Here is a 17,784-nt window from a genome sequence, read left to right on the forward strand (position 1 = left end):
GAAGGCATGTATTCAACCAAATTCTGAAATCAATCTATTGATATTGTGCTAAGCTGGTCTTAGTTAGCTGAGGATAATTCAACAACCCTTGATAGAACTTTGACAACTTTTAATGGGAAAAAATATTTCTATTACATACTTATAAATTTAAATGTTTACTTAAAAGTGAAGTCTTATTTATAAAAGCAATACTTTGGGCTTTGTTTAACATTTTACTGCAAAGTTATTGACTTTTTTATATTCAAAGTAGACCACTGCTAGAATAAATGATACATAAATGTATTTAAAAGAATACAGAAAAGATACAAAATCAGATGAACATAGGGCATTAATAAAAGAGAAAACTACAGGCCAGTATTTCGCATGAATATAGAAACAAAATTCCTTACCAAAATATTAGCAAATAGAATTTGGTAATATATAAAAAGAATTACACACCATGACAAAGTGATGTTTATCACCTGAATGCAAGGCTGGTTCAATATTTTAAAAATCAAACAATGTAATACACCATATTAATAGATAAAGAAGAAAAGTTACAAGATTATATCAACTGATGCAGAAAATGCATCTGACAAAATGCATTCAATAGTTATTATGAGAGAATTCCTCAGAAAAACTAAATAGAGCAAAACTAACTTCCTAAACTTGATAAAAAGCATCTATAAAAAACCCATTGATAACATAATGGAGGAAGACTGAATGCTTTCCCTTAAGATCAGGAAAAAGGTAAGGATATCTGCTCCCACCACCATAATTCAACATAGTGAAATTCTATACAATGAAGTCAGCTTAAGAAAGGAAATAACTGGCATACAGATTGGAAAGGAAGAAATAAAACCATTCTTATTTGTAGACAGCATAGTGGTCTTGGTAGAAAATCCCAAGGAATCTACAAAAAATCTCCTATAACTAAAAGGAAAGTTCAGTAAGGTAACAGAATAGCAATACAATATTAATAAGCAAAAATCCATTGTATTTCTATATGTTGGCAGTGAACACAGATGCCAAAATTAAACTACAATGTCATTTACAACCACTAAAAGAATGAAATACACTGACTAGAAAGGTTTGTTTATAGATATGAATAAAATACATAGGTGTAAACCTAACATGACATATACAGGACTTATATGCTGAAAATTATACAATGATGATGAAAGAAATCAAGGAAGATCTAAAAACTGGAGAGACATATAATTTTCAAGAATGAAAGACTCAACATAGTAAAGTCAGTTCTCCCCAAGTTGATAAACAGCTTAATGTAATTCCTATAAAACTCCAGCAAGACTCTAGTAGATACAAACAAGATTATTTTTAAATTTATATGAAAAGGCAAAGGATAGAATAGCTAAACAATTGGGATAAGAACAAAAAAAGTGGGAGGAATCACACTTGATGGTGTGGTTTCTATGGAGGGAGAGACACTTAGATCAGTTGAACAGGATAAAAAAACTCAGAAAGAGCTTACAAGTATGGCCAATTGATTTCTCATAATTATACGAAAGCAATTCAGTGAAATAAGTCTTTTCAACAAATAGTGCTGGAGCAATTAGACATCCATAGGCAAAAACGAAAACAAAACCAAACAGAGCAAAACCCACTTTGAATTTAAACTTCATCCCTGATACAAAAATTAACTAAAAATGGATCACAAATTTAGATGTAAAATGTAAAACTACAGTTTACCTGTGGCCACCAACAGTAGGATAGGACTCCCACTTTGTCAAAGAACTGACAAATCTGGTTATTACCCTGAACCAACGTGTATTCTAATGTTCATCCTAGAAATAGATGCTAACAAAGCTTGCTGCCTCAGTGGCACTAAAAGTAGAGCTTTAGAACGATGAACGCCCTGTGGTTTTGGTGCACTTTAGTGACAATTCAGCCAATAAAAGTCACATAATGATTTTATTTTATACTTTTACATTTGAATGTCTTATTTATTATAAAGCGAGAAAAGAGACCGCAACACAACCAAAAGTTATATATTCATGTCATATATTTTCATGTTGATTATTCATTGTCATATTTTTCTCATTTCAGAAAAATTTTTTTTGGTTCAGGAGAGAAAATGCTTTTGTTTAAGGAAAATCATATAGTTTAAGGAAACTTTTCAAAAAGAGGGTGTCTCGCAGTGTAGCCCTTAACAGCTCCAGATGGTCAATGCCATAAAAGGACACCCCCTCTGCTGTTTCACGGTGACCCTGGGGTCACAAATTATCTCTAAGATGTAAGACTCATCCGTTTTTCTGAACAGTCAGGTTGTTGTTTAGCAGTATCCATCTAATTTATCTCGGGCCAAATCTCAGCAATGACAAAAGTAACTGATTAGCACAAAACTTAGCCAAAGAAATAAATGTCTATTGATTTAAGCAGCCCAGAAAGTCGTTCTGAGCCATAAACAAGAGAACCATTCTGAGGTTTAAATGATGGCAGACAGCTGTTCTGACATGGATGGGCAACACATTCAGGCACTATTTCCCAATTCTTGGAACGTTAAGAAAAAAATGTGAAAACAACTACTAAAACTTTTTATTAAAACCTTTAAAAATTTTAATAAAGAATTTATCATTTCAATTTGGCATATTCAAACATAAATATTCACACCTTTCTTTTCTGTTAGAAAAAAAAAAGTATTTTCCATTATGATAATGAAATTGCCTTGAACCTGCATAGAAAATAATACACAAAATAATGTAATATACTAAATAAAGTAATAAGGTTAATTTCTTTCCTGCTGTCACTAAATTCATGCTAACAGTCTCTCTTCAGCTTGACATCAATTAATGATTTTCATTCCAGACTCTTGTCTCAGTGTTCACCACCCTTTTCTCTAATTAAAATGGATGATGCATGATGAAGATAAAACACACAAGACTTCTGTTCTTGTAACATTTCTATTCATTAGAATTTTCGCTTTTACAATAAATGGCTTTTAACACTAATTGCAGTAGAGTAAAATGAAAATAACTTTTTTATGACTATGAAGTATAGTCCTTACATATCCAGAAAAGACACAAGGCTTAATAAGCACTACTATTAAGAAACCAACTTCTCAAGATAGAAAAATCAATGGTTCCTTAAATTACTCTACTGTATTCAAAATACTTCTACCTCCAACATTATGAATGCTCAATACATGGAATGTTCTGAATAATAAGTTTTTAGAAACTCCAAGGAGCAGAAATTGACCTCTAATGTTTTTAATTAAAAAAAAAAACAACAATGCTTTTAACATCTACAAAAGATAGGATATACTCATGTTACTTTAACATACAAATTAAAATAAATTTCAGATTGCTATATATTAGATAAGTGTAAACTATCTTCAAAACAATGTTCAAGAGCTTGAAATCAACTCTTTTGGGGAACATTTTGTCCCCAACTTATTGTACTACCATATGGAAGCCTGATTCTGGGAACAAAGTTCCTGGATCTTTTCCCAACAATATTTCCTGTCTAAAAATCGGTATTAGAGAAATTCATCAAAGAAAATCCTACTTTCATGGCAGAATGAAATGTAAGCAACAAGGCAACTGGAAAAAACAGTTTGACCAAAGAGAGGTTTGTGGTCAACTGACTGAATGCTGACTTGCCCCTCAAAACAGTTGAGCAAATGGCAGACATCAAAAATCTTCAATCTTCACCTTACCCTGCTGGGCAAATCAAACAACTGCCACCTACCTAGATGTAAGCTGCCAATGGAGTATCTATGCTGAATTCCCAAAAGAAGGAAAATATCCCACTGAATATGAAGAGTTATCATTTTTAGTAGGATTTTAATATGCTTATAGTATTGGGGCAAAAGTTGACTGGAAAAGCCTTCCATGTTCTGAATGGATTCTTAGAAAAAATTGTTGAATAGGAACAATTGTTTTAAAGATACATTTCCAATTCAAGGGAAGAAGGCAGCTGTTGAAAACCACAGTGGTTATAGTAGGTTAGGGATGGGGGAGTCAAACTTCATCCCTCAAAGCTACAATGAAGAAACAGCAGATTTATAATATAAAATAATTAAAAGTTGAAAAAAAGATCAAAGAAAAGCATTCACAGAGACAATACTATCCACTAACACAACCACAATTTTTCCAGAATTTACGCAGTTACAAGAATATACACCCATCAGCAGTCCTTTGTCTAAGCATGGGTATAGAACTACTCACTTTGCTAAATGCTGAGTTCTTGAGAACTAGATCTGGACCCCAATTATCATCTCTGTACAGTGTTCCTTATTAACTCCAGCCCTACCAACCTCTCCCCTTCCCAAAGCTCTGTGGTCATCAACTTTCACAACTGATTATAATGTCTTCTGTTGATTTTTTAATGTTATGAGGTTTAAATCTTTTCTCCATCTTAACAAAGGTAAGAAATTCTTGACAGAGGAAGAATTATAATAAGAATAAAAATTTTATACCATCATTTTATTTATTTAATATATTGTGAACAAGAAAAATTTCTCTTTTATGCTAATAAACCACTAGAATGATATTTGACTAACCAAAACACACACACACACACACACACACTCACTATTCTCTCTCACAGATACTTACTCATTCACTCACATTATGTTCTGGCTTTCATAAATGTCAAATCACCTACAATTATTTCCAACTCAAAGAGATGCTATAATGCCAAATCTAAGAAAGCTCTAATCAAAAATAAAACTGACTTTCCTACTCTAGTTACAGACTGTCAATAAAATCTGCTTCAATTTGCCCAAGTATTGGTCTATTTTGGACTTCCATGAAGTTCATAGATTCTTTAAAAATTTGTTCACCTGAACAATAAGTTCTTAAAATATGTCTGATGAACTAATCTCATTGATTAGAACTGACTTTTCTGAAGGATTTAAGGGGCCAGAGAAAATATGAAGAACCCTGCTAAATTATAGAAAAATATATTTTTGCATTAAAAGGATAAGCTTTAAAAGTTGACTTGTATTTGAATGACAATATGTGACCTGCATGCAAAAATTATCCAGAATATCTGGGTTCTAATGTCAGAATTCAGAGAATCTGAATCCTAAGGTTCAAGCCAAAAAGAAGTGAAAATTGTTTATTCTTTTAGATGCACAGGGAATGCACCTATTGTTGCTATATAGTTTATTCCTTCTGTAATTTCACTAATTCTTATTCATGCACTTTACAGAAACCTTACTACTATATTCTGATACATATTTTTTAAATGATAATCCTGCAAAAACTAACAAATAAACACATGCCATCTCTGAAAAGGATCTTATAACTAAGAAAGACCACAAAAAAGTTCCTATCAAAATTTCAAGAACTTACTCAAAGCAGATATTGGAAACAGTTGGTAAAACTGAAAAGAGAAATGCCAGTGATTGGAAACTGGAGGCAAAAAGGCCAGAAATTTTTATTTCTTGAATGTTGTATCTATATGAGATGATGAATGTTCACTAAACTTATTGTGGTCATCATATAAAAAAAAAAAAAACTCAATTCTGCCAGTTAGGTGAATGAGCTGGCCATGGCTAAACTAAGAGCCAATGGTCTTTACTTGTCATCAGTATTTCCCAAATGACTCTTAATTCTGAGAGATACTAGGATTTTGTGGGAAAAAATAGTGAAGAAGGATATATATCTATGAGTAAATAAGTTAGGAAGTGATGATTGTCTAGGCTGTGGGCTTTCCAGGTGGTGCTAGTGGTAAAGAACCTGCCTGCTGATGCACAAGATGTATGAGATGTGGATTGGATTCAGCTCCTGGGTCAGGAAGATTCCCTGAACGAGGGCATGGCCACCCACTCCAGTATTGCCTGGAGAATCCCATGGACAGAGAAGCCTGGCGTGCTACAGTCCATAGGGCCAAACAGACTCGGACATGACTAAAGCAACTTAGCACGAACATGCCCACACACATTTTGGTGACTCACAATGTACATGAACAGAATTAGGCTGTTGAGAAATAAATAATGGAGTAAAGAAATATGCATAAGCTGCTTTTAACCAAGTGTTTCTCAAATATATTTGCATGTGGAGCCCTTTTTCTGCTGATGAATGCTGTTTGGGGAACCCCAAACCGCAATATTTATATACCATTAAAATATAAATGAAGCTATCAACAGAGCAAGAATACAGTAGAAAGCCAAAGATTACTTCTGACACTGAGTTAACAGAAAAATCCACTGATGTGCTTTATACTTGAAGCTGAGTGGGCCCAAAGTTACAGAGATCATGTAATTGAACCTGTGTTATTTGGGAATCAGAGCCCCATCCTTTTGTGAGGTGGAATGAGCTAATGTGCGTGCGTGCATGCTCAGTTGCTCAGTCATGTCTGACTCTTTGTGACCACATGGACTGTAGCCCACCAGGCTCCTCTGTCCATGGGATTCTCCAGGCCAGAAGAAGTCCCTAACTGTACTTAGTCACTCAGTCATGTCTGACCCTTTGCAACCCCATGGACTGTAACCTGCCAGGCACCTCTGTCCACGTGGATTCTCCAGACTAGAATACTGCAATGAGTTGCCATGCCCTCCTCCAAGGGATCTTCCCAACCCAGGAATTGAACTGGGGTCTCCTGCATTGCAGGCAGATTCTTTACCAGCTGAGCTACCAGGGAAGCCCAAATGAGCTAATAGGGGCTACCAAATGTTGTCAACAGCATCACTGAACAGGTAGGGTACCAGGCTCAGCGCTCAAAGCTAGAAATCAAAATATCACATCTCAGGATCAGCAAACTTCACCCTTACTGTTTTACTTCTGAAGAGGAGACCTCAGGCACAGAGGCTTTGGTTCTGACAGGGGAGAGCTGGTGAAGCCCAAAGACAGACCCACAGCAGGATCCTTCTCCTCTTTTCTCCCAGTAGACAGCTTGTATCCGAGACCCCAGCTCCCAGTGATGGCAGCGAGTGGAAGAAAAGGCAGGGAAGGGAGCAAGAATGAAAGCAAATTCCATCTCAGACCCCTGCTCTGAAGAATCTAACTTACCTTCACTATCTAAATAGATATTAACATGGTAGAAAAAATCATTTTCAACTATATTTATTGTCCTTTCGATTTTTCAATATTCTATCGAGTCATATTCAGGCTTCGTGTATTTGTACAGACAAAAAAAAATATTTTGGTATGTGGACCTGACATAACTAATAACTAAGGAATATCAGGTTTTCTATTTTTAGATAGAATCAGTTGAAATTATTTTTGGAACTCAAATAGCTACAGTACTAAATAATATTACAGGAGATGTTTCACTGCCCATCAGCAGTGAAGGAAAAGCTGTCATGAGAATACAGGCAGTGGCTTATTTAGTTTTCTCTATTACCTCCAGTCAGCTTCTTCCCAAAGAAGCTGCAGTTTTCATTCTCAAAAGGAGCAATGCCAATGCCAATGCCAATAGACAGAATAGGAAAGAGGTTTTACAAAAGCAGAATTGCTTTATCAAAATAACACACACTAAACAAGTATTGCTTATGCAATTCAATGAGTCTCATGTATTTCCCTGCTCAGTTACAGGATCCATGAGTTTAAATAAAACATACTTGTAAAAACTGTTATTGAAACACGCAAACAGTTTTCTTACATTATGAGGCTAATTGATTTTTTTTAATGGACCATTCACTTGTTTCCTGACCCTAAAAGATTCTTTATTCTAGGCCTCTTGTACGTTGTAAATTCATTAGGACCAACCTAGTTCCCAGAAGTATTGCATCATTAGAGGTAGAGATGCAGATTAAAAGCAAAGTGGAGAGGTGAACTGTGCCTTAGGCAAATTAATAATACAAGTGAAGCCATTATGTAAAACATTGTTTGGCTGTAAAAATTTGACTATGCATTATAGAGGATTTTGGAAAACGTTGATAGAATTCTGCATTGAAACAGAGCAGTTCATCTTAAACTGCAAAAAAGGGAATATGAAAAATGGTGCAGATTAATGACACTCTTCCCCTAAGCTGGCATCAAGATAGGGAGAAGTATAATGTTTCTTCCTACCCATTAAATTATTCTCTAACTAAATCACATATTTGCCTGTGGATAAATCTGAATTCATACATTTACCTGGTACATACTCTTCCTTAAGGGATAAGAAAGTCTTTTAAGGTAGATGTTTATACTATTGAACACTTAAATGCCATACTCAAACACTGAGAACACTACGTGTCCTGTTCTAAAAATAGTGAGTTTATTAAGTTTGGGGATGTCTAAATTGGTGAGGATTAGAGAGAGTCAGAAAAGCAAGAAAGGTGGAATGACTTTTTTCTTAATTGGAGAAGAACTGGAAGAATAGACTCAATTTTGTAAAATAGATTAAAAGTGCATATTTTTCCCCACTTACATATTTTATAAACTGCGAAGCTACAAATAGAGAATCACACCATTCCAGAAAAACACAAACACATAACCCTCAGGGGTATAAGAAAGATGAATGAAGAATATCCAAACACGAGTCACTTCTGACAGAAAAGCCTGTCTTTTCTTTCTGTCCTAGTTAAGAATGAGATCAAAGGTGCCACAACTCTAGAATTATAGTAAGAATAGCTGACTTAGCTTTAGAGATGCTGGGTTACAACCCTAGCTATGGATGATATTTAGCTTTATAACCTTGATCAGAGTAACCTTTCATCCATTTCATTGGTCTGTGGGTCCCCACCATGAAATGATTCAACAGTAGATAACAAGCTTTCAGGAAGAGATGGAGAAACATTTAAGTAAAAAAAGTCACACAAAATATGATAGCAAAAGAGGAGGAGGAAAAAGACGTCTGACTTCATAGGAAAACAACATAGTAAGTAACAATAGCCTCCTCAATTCTTACTAAAAATCAAAATATTTTAAATGATACGTAAAAATTCAAATAGTTTTATTTCCATATGAACATTTCTTTAAAATTATTACAATATACTATATACTCATAGGTGAATGAGACAGAATATTACATATTTTTGCCATTTTCAGTGATCATTAATGCTGATTTATTTTCTCTTAATATCCATGCTCATATGCCCTACCATCTTCTATGCAAAGATCTTAACCAAAACCAATAAAATTCATTTCAATGCCATAAAGTAAAATAAGGTTTTTTTCTTTTAATTGTTTTTACATTGTATTCACCCAACCATCAGTATTTGGACTGACACAGAAAGATAAAATAAAAATAAATGTATAAAATACAAATTTCATAAATAAATTTCTTTATATTAAAAAAAGAAAGAGTAGAAAGGAACAAAAGTGCCTCCCTTGAATGAGGTCCACCCAAATAACTGGAATCTACCTTTCCTGCTCCTGCTTCATCCGTACTCTCTCCTCTTCTGACGTAAGGGAGTCCTGTATTTTTATTTTACCCGTTTTCTCAATCTTGTCATCTTTTCGATGTTTGCCAAACCTGTTGATAACAAAAAATTCTAACTTGTCAATGTATACAAAATGCATTGTCATTCTCCTGGGATAAGACCTATGCACTCAACAAAGTGTGAGCATCCTCAAAATGAGGCCCCAATGCCTTCTGCCCAGTATTAATATTTTCAGACAGATTACTTTAATCCACTTTAATTGCAACTCTCCAGAGAAAAACCATCTTTGGAATTGGCTTCCATAGCTGTTTTTCTTTAGCCAACAGAAAAATAACAAAATCCTTATGGTTTATCCTTATTAAACACACAATCCATAAATGTATAGAACTGACTTCTGGAGGATAAAAATCTGCATCAGAGTGGGTTTCTCTTAGGACTACAGAATGAAAATCCACAAACATCGTTTTAATGATATCTTCACAAACAACTATTCTTTATTTTCACAGTCAGGTTTATTGGCAACATGTGTCATATTTTAAACGCTGACAAACAAGGTCATATTTGCAAGATTCAAAACAAAAAAGGATAATTTAAGTTCTGACCATACTTTGAGCTTATTAAACTGAAAGCCTTAAGGCAGTCTCAACAAATACTGTTCCTATACTTGATGAAATGCTATTGCTGAATGTGGCATCTCTGAGTTGGAAATCTGTATCTGATCAAAAACAAACATGAGGAACAAACACGTGATTCAAAACCAGTCCACACACATTTCCACAGACGGGCACTGAATTCTAGGCTTTCCAAGAAAACACTAATATTGTTCCCTTCTGTATCCGAAATGCCTCAGAAACCCCAGACTTGGTTTCCATTCTTTTTCCTGCTCTGTTGCTTTTTTCTACTTTTCTCTAGACCAGACCATGTTGCCTGGAAAGCATGTGTGCTCCATCCCCAGAAATAACATTCATCTGGAGTGATTTGGTCACCAGATGTTTCAAAAAACAACTCTTTTATAGACAGTTACTCAACTACACATTCACAAGTATATAAAGTATATTGAGAATTCTCAATTGAGCACAAAGTAGGAATTTGGCTTATGGTGATAATCATACTGAAAAAGAGAAGAGTAAAAGGGTAGGATCAAAGCTGATATAAAAGAGAGAGAGAAAAAAAAAGTGACTTTGCTGGCAGTCCAGTGGTTGGACTTTGACTTCCAATGCAGGGGGCATGGTTTCAATCCCTAGTCAGGGAGCTAAGACCCCACAAGCCTCAAGGTGAAAACACCAAAGCATAAAACAGAAGCAATATTGTAACAAATTCAATAAAGGCTTTTAAAAAACTGGTTCACTTAAAAAAAAATCTTTAAAAACAAACAAAAAAGAGACAGAAATCTCAATTACTAGAATGGTTGGGAGCATACATCTTTATATATATATATATAAATGTGATTGCAAATATGCAGCATTGAGTACACGGGAATACCTCCTGTGTCACTAAAGTAACACTATGTTATAAATAAGTAAGGGAAAGCATTCTGAAAAGGTTAAAACAGAAAATAGTTAAAGCATCACCACCAATATTCCTTTAAAATTATCTGTATCATTAAATGGCATTGAAAACTGCCTGTGAAATTAACTTTCACAAAGCAAACATATCCCTAAATTTTAATGTTATTTAGAAATTAGAAGATCATTTCCATTGCAAAAAGCAAAACAAAAACACAAAACCTCCCTAGAAACCTAAGCCCAGAAACTAATGACTTCTTACAAGGCAGAAAATATGTGGCATGATTTTAAAACTAATAAATACAAAGCTTTAAAAATAAAAAAACTTTCTCTTTCCTTTGTTTTTGTCAATATATCAATAATGCTTAGGAGGTAAACATAATGAGTATCTTTGTGGTTGTTGTTCAGTCGCTAAGTCGTGTCCGACTGTGAACCCAAGGACTGCAGCGTGCCAGGCTTCCCTGTCCTTCACTAACTCCCCGAGTTTGCTCAAATGCATGTCCATTGAATCGGTAAAGCCATTCAACCATCTCAGCCTCTGTTGTCTCCTTCTCCTCCTGCCCTCAATCTTTCCCAGCACCAGGGTCTTTTCCAAGGAGTCAGTTCTTTGCATCAGGTGGCCAAAATATTGGAGCTTCAGCTTCAACATCAGTCCTTCCAATGAATATTCAGGCTTGATTTCCTTTAGGACTGACTGGTTTGATCTCCTTGCTGTCCAAGGGACTCTCAAGAGTCTTCTCCAGCACCACAGTTTGAAAGTATTAATTCTGCGGTGCTCAACCTTCCTTATAGTTCAACTCACATCCATACATGACTACTGGAAAAAACCATAGCTTTGACTGTGTGGATCTTTGTCAGCAAAGTGATGTCTCTGCTTTTTAATATGCTTCTAGGTTTGTCATAGCTTTTCTTCCAAGGAGCAAGCGTCTTTTAATTTCGTAATGACCAGCTTGATAGAATGAATTAACAAAAGAGCAAACCAAAACAACTGACACATCTCAGGAGGAGCCATCATCTAAAACATAATGTTCATTCATTTGACAGAAATTTATTGAGCATCTACAAGGGGTTCAGGGAAGAGTGCAGGGCTGGACAAATTAATTTGCGTGTCGTCAGCATGTAGATGTTATTTAAAGCCCATGTGAATCCCATTGTGAAAATTCTGCAACACTGAGGCATCTGGAAATATAAAAGGCATTAAATTCTAACTTTAAGAAAAATGTCAAGTTCGCATCTTAATGCATGACATTTGCTTATAACAGGGATTCCTAAGGTAAATCATTTAACCATTTAGTTTCTCAGTTTATAAATACCCTTCAAACATTACACTGTCACCGTATTGACCTGTTTCTTTTGTGGTGCTGGTTCTCATTCTGGATTATACACATTCAATCCTGTATCATATTTGAGAAACACTACCATGGCACCAGCAATATCATCTATCTGAACCAAAGTGAAAGTGAAAGTTGCTCAGTTGTGTCCAACTCTTTGCAACCCCATACAGTCCATGCAATTCTCCAGGCCAGAACACTGGGGTGGGAAGCTTTTCCCTTCTCTAGGGGATCTTCCCAACCCAGGGATCGAACCCACGTCTCCCACAGTGCAGGCAAATTCTTTACCAGCTGAGCCATAAGGGAAGTCGAAGAATACTGGAGTGGGTGGTACAGCTTAGTCTTACAAGAATCTGCCCTTTGAGTTAATAATCTAGGAGAAAACTGAGGTGGTTGACTTCTCCATGTTTTAAAGCAGTTTAGCGATTTTCAGTCCCAATCTAACAATGAGTTTAATTAGCTATTGTTAAAATATTTTTTTCAAAAGGTCTTTGTCCTATTTTGTTAATAAAGTTTCTGTTTTCTAACTCAGTCTACCAACTTTTAGCTTTTTTTATCTAAAATACACAATTAAAAAGAAAAAAAAAAACCTGTGAATCCAAACTCATATTTAAGAACTGCATTTTTCTTGGACTGTATTTGTTGTCAAAATTTTAGTTTCCTAGGCTGCCTGCTGGGGCTTCTCAGGTGGCTCAGTCAGGAAACACAGGTTCAATCCCTGGGTTGGGAAGATCCCCTGGAGAAGGAAATGGCTACCCACTCAAGTATTCTTGCCTGGAAAATCCCATGGACAGAGAATACCAGTGGGCTACCAGTACTTGCGTCCATGGGGTCGCAAATAATCCGACACAACTTAGCGACAGACTTTTTTTTACTTTTCAGGCTGCTGCCAATCATCAGAATATACTATTTTATTATTTGTAAATTTATTATCAAATTGCTATACTTTCCTTTTTAAAATTATAGATTCAAATTAATATAGGAAAAAAGTGAATGAACCATAGATAAAATGTGTATAGGTTAGCTTTTGGACATTTCCCTTCATGCCTGCTTTAGTTAATAAATTATGTGATTTCTTTAAGGCATACTATAAAAGCATAGCACATTACTTGATAATTGGAGTAAAAACGGATCCCTCAGCTGTAATTTTTTGACAGAATGAAATAAAGACTGTAAATGAAAAAAAAAAAAAATACACCAACCATTCTACCGTATAAAAAGAAAGAAAAAAAAACAGGTAGCTATATCCTCATCACTCTAATTGCCAATCTATTCTAGTGTTCATCTTAATTTACAGTTGCTTAATTCTTCCTGAAAGAGGGACAGGGAGGTCATCGAGAAATTCCAGCCACAGTTAAACTCACACAGTCAGCTTCAGAGTTGAAATCAGTAATCAACCTATGAAGACAATCATTTAATAGCAAGATGCTTAGAAACTTGGAGGACATCAATTACATTTATTTTATTATCTTTGAAAAGCCACCAACGAATTTCAACTAGGTCATTTTCCAAGGAACAGAATAACTGAAAAAAATATTTTGTTAATAATATGTCCAGGAAGTAAACCCATTCCCAGGAAAGAATCAGTCTCATGAACTGCCTTCTGACTACCCCATACATATGTTCAAAGAGAAATCACCACCACTTCTGGAAGAATTAGTTGGGTAAATCTTACGATATATTAATACAGTACAATGACCTTTATTTGTTTTTTAATAGGGACAAAAAGACAAATAGAGAGCTTGAGAAAAAAATTGATAGGGAAAAATTTCTCTATTGGTACTGCCCTATAGAGACAAAAGGTGCAATGAAAAAAATGCCAACAAGCCACTGAAGACTCCTTCACAGAAAGATATAGTGGATGAGCCTGTCTTATCAGAGTGAAATTGATTGCTTAAACATATGGCTTTCTTCACAAAGGATACAGCAATGCTTTCATTCAGCTAAAGTAATCTCCACGTAATCTGCTAAATGGGTTCCACCATGACGCACTACAAATGAGATCACGACTGTCTGCCAGATCAGCCATATATATTATTACTGCAAAGAGCGATGGGCAAGATGTGCACTTGTTGATGAATGGAGGAAAAAAAAGCAAAACCCACAAACCAACTGTCATAATGGCTTGCAACCAAATTCTGTTGTTTTTTTACAGAAAGAGCTGTCGTGGGAAATTAACTACTGTAAAACGTTTGTGCTTTTCAACCAACATTTCGGTTTTTAGGAAATTAACCTCATTCTCTCTGTGGTACGAATAACACTGAACTCTTCCTATATTTTATACTGCTACTAAAATCAGAGATATTTTTTAAATTGGACGATAATTGCTCTGCAATATTGTGTTGGTTTCTGCCATACATCAACATGAATCAGCCACAAGTTTCCATACGTCCCATCCCTTCTAAACCCCTCCCAGCTCCCTTGCCATCCCACCCCTCTAGGTTGTCAGAGCACTGGGTTGGGTTCCCTCACACAGCCAATTCCCATTTGCTCTCTATTTTACGTATGGTAATGTACACGTTTCCGTACTATTCTCTCAATTCGTCACCGTCCTCCTTCCCCCATTGTGTCCCCAAGTCTGTTTTCTATGTCTGCATCTCCATTGCTGCTAAGTCGCTTCAGTCGTTCGGACTCTGTGAGACCCCACAGACAACAGCCCTTCAGGCTCCCCCATCCCTGGGATTCTCCAGGCAAGAACACTGGAGTGGGTTGCCATTTCCTTCTCCAATGCATGAAAGTGAAAAGTGAAAGTGAAGTCGCTCAGTCATGTCCAACTCTTAGCAACCCCATGGACTGCAGCCCACCAGGCTCCTCCATCCATGGGATTTTCCAGGCAAGAGTACTGGAGTGGGGTGCCATTGCCTTCTCCTTTGCTCCCCTGCAAATAGGTTCATCAGTACCATCTCTCTAGATTCCATATGCATGCGTTAATATATAATATTTGTCTTTATCTTTCTGAATTACTTCACTTAATACAATAGGCTCTAGTTTCATCCTCCTCAAAATCAGAGATCTTAAGGAGGGACTAGACTGAACGATAACACACAACAGGCTGCTATAAAGAAAATAAAACTAGTTTTGTAATGAAAGGGTTTGTCCTAACATCATACTTGAAAACACAAGAGGAAAAAGAAAGTCTTAAATCTGCTGCCATATTTAAAAATCAACACACAGACTAACTAGAACCAATTAACTTGTAAGTTTTGAGGAATAATTTTTAAAAGAAGATTTTCTTGCAAAAACCTCACTGAAATGTCACCTAGAAATCTGGTATTTCTCACTGCTAATTACCGAGGTCTTCATGTCTAAGGAATGCTTTGCTATAAAGATTTGTCTTCCTATTTACCCGAGAAATGTATAGGTTAAATGATGCTACTTGGCTGAGGAGAGAAGTGAAAATGGCAGACATTCAGTATCAGCTACCAGAAGCCTTGTGCACCCACACCCCAAGTGACCCTGTCCCCAGCCAATAGCAACTCCTGCCCTGGTGCGGGCAACATGTCCTCTGACTCCATCCCCTGCCCTTCATTTCTGCATATGTTTGCCCTTCATTTCTGCATACTTGCACCATTATGTGCTTTAATCACTTCCTTTCTCCAGGAACTCGGTATCTCTTTCTGGAAATTTCCAGTTTCTGGCAGACACCTGTGCGGTACAGCCATTGTGCCACACCATCTTTGAACACTGCTTGCTATAACAATGTGCCAGGGCCCTAAGGATCCCTGGGAGATGCCAGCTACCCAGTGGGCCAAGTTCAAGAACCTGTAAAGCAAAACTGAAGACTCTGTCCTGCATTCCTGCATCACCATGAGAAACCTGCATGCCTTGGGCAGGGCACATGTTCACACAAGCAAAATCACCTCACCAGCATTTAACCTCATTCTTCTGTAGTCCTTTGAGTCATGTGAAAAAACTGAAAGTGTTAGTCGCTCAGTTATGTCCAACTCTTTGCCACTCCTTGGACTGTAGCCCACCAGGCTCCTCTGTCCAAGGAATTCTCCAAGCAAGAACATGGAGTGGGTGTAGCCATTCTCTTCTCCAGGGGATCTTCCCAACCCAGGGATTGAACCTGGGTCTCCTGCATTGTAGGTGGATTCTTTACTGTCTGAGACACCAGGGAAGCCCCCTTTGAGTCATACTTTTCGTAAATGGGTTTAGATCCAAGTTTCTCTAGAAGCTCTTTTTCGATTGATTCTGGTACAATCTTTCCCCACATTCTTGGTATGAGCAGTGACTTGCCTCAATTCAACTTGCCTTAAAGTCCTAAAAATCAACTGCTCTAAACTTTAGCTGAAGAAAATAAACATCTAGCCATGTGTCTCTGCAGGCTGTTCTGTGCATTCCTGTCCCAGTGCGCTGAAGCTCTATGTGCATATCTATCTGAAGACAGAGGCCCTGAGATGAGTCCACCTTGTCTGATGTCTTCATCTGACAGGCAAGGAAACTGATGCCCAAGAGGTCTGCACTCAGAGCTGCCCAAAGTCAGCGTGCAAGGAAGGAGCAGAGTTCAAGTTGCCTCACTGAGTTTAAGAGACCCTGGGGGCTCTGAACTTGGGCCCTCTAGAGAAAATGAAATCCCCAGACCAGTGAAGTTCACTCTGTAAATCCTACGTGAGATGTATAATTGAGCACCTGTTGAAGGCTTTTTTGCTCATTTAATTACACTTAACTAGAATTTATTGAATTCTTCTTTATGTACTTGATCTTATTGATCCCCACAACCAGCATATTAGATAGGTATTCTCGCCTTCCTGTTTAGGGAAAACCTCAGGAAGCAAAGGGGGATTTAGTGATATAACAGGTCATCCAGCAACTAAGAGCCATGCCCTGGTGGCTCAGTGGTAAAGACTCCACCTGCCAGCGCAAAAGATGCAGAAGATTGGGTTCGATCCCTGGGTCACGAAGATCCCCAGAAGGAAGAAATGGCAAGCCACTCCAGTATTCTTGCCTGGGAAATCCCATGGACAGAGGAGCCTGGCGGGCTACAATCCATGGGGTCGCAAAGAGTCGAACACGACTCAGTGACTGAGCACACACAGAATACAGAAAATCTGGGGCTTGCCAGGTAGCGCTAGTGCTCAAGAACCTGCCTGCCAATGCAGGATATATAAGAGATGTGGGTTTGATCCCTGGGTTGGGAAGATGCCCTGGAGAAGGAAATGTCAACCCACTCTAGTATTCTTGTCTGGAAAACCCCATGGACAGAGGAGCCTGGCAGGCTACAGTCCATGGGTTCACAAAGAGTTGGACACGACTGAGCGCACATGCAGTCTGGCCACTAAGCAGCAAAGCCAGGATTCCAGCCTAAGGCTCTCTTTATAACCACACTCAGCTACCTCCAAAGCATTAGGAACCAAAGACAGCTAGCCACTCTATGCCTTTGTACTGAAAGTAGTTGGTTCAAACATCTTGGTTGAAGTTACTGAGATAAATCTTGCTTTGCCAGCAGCAAGGAGGTCCAGGAGACATTGTTCCCAAATGAACTTTTCTATGGAGGCCAGGAGTCCAGACTCAAGGTCAAGAACTGCTCCTTGAGTTTGGAGGAGAATGGATACACCTCTATGTAAGGCTGAATCCCTTTGCTGTCCACCCGAAACTATCCCAGCATTGTAAATCGGCTATACTCCAACACAAAATAAAAAGTTTTAAAAAAGGGGGGGTGGGTCTGATCCTAACTATTGGAAAGGATCAC

General features: G+C 37.2%; 1 protein-coding gene across 30 annotated transcripts in view; it reads right to left on the bottom strand.

Moving 5' to 3' along the window:
• The window catches only part of PARD3 (par-3 family cell polarity regulator), a 579,687-nt gene that overhangs the window by 143,908 nt on the left and 417,995 nt on the right, over window positions 1-17,784 (bottom strand). For 26 of the 30 annotated variants that reach the window (XM_044928208.2, XM_044928201.2, XM_044928194.2 and 23 more), the window contains one exon: window positions 9,238-9,348. The exons of the other annotated variants lie outside the window; for them this stretch is intronic. In XM_044928208.2, the coding sequence (XP_044784143.2) occupies window positions 9,238-9,348 (111 nt within the window). The remainder of the gene's footprint in view (window positions 1-9,237; window positions 9,349-17,784) is intronic. 30 annotated transcript variants of the gene reach the window in all.

The sequence above is a fragment of the Bubalus bubalis genome, chromosome 14 (genome assembly GCF_019923935.1).
Source record: "Bubalus bubalis isolate 160015118507 breed Murrah chromosome 14, NDDB_SH_1, whole genome shotgun sequence".
Classification (NCBI taxonomy): domain Eukaryota; kingdom Metazoa; phylum Chordata; class Mammalia; order Artiodactyla; family Bovidae; genus Bubalus; species Bubalus bubalis.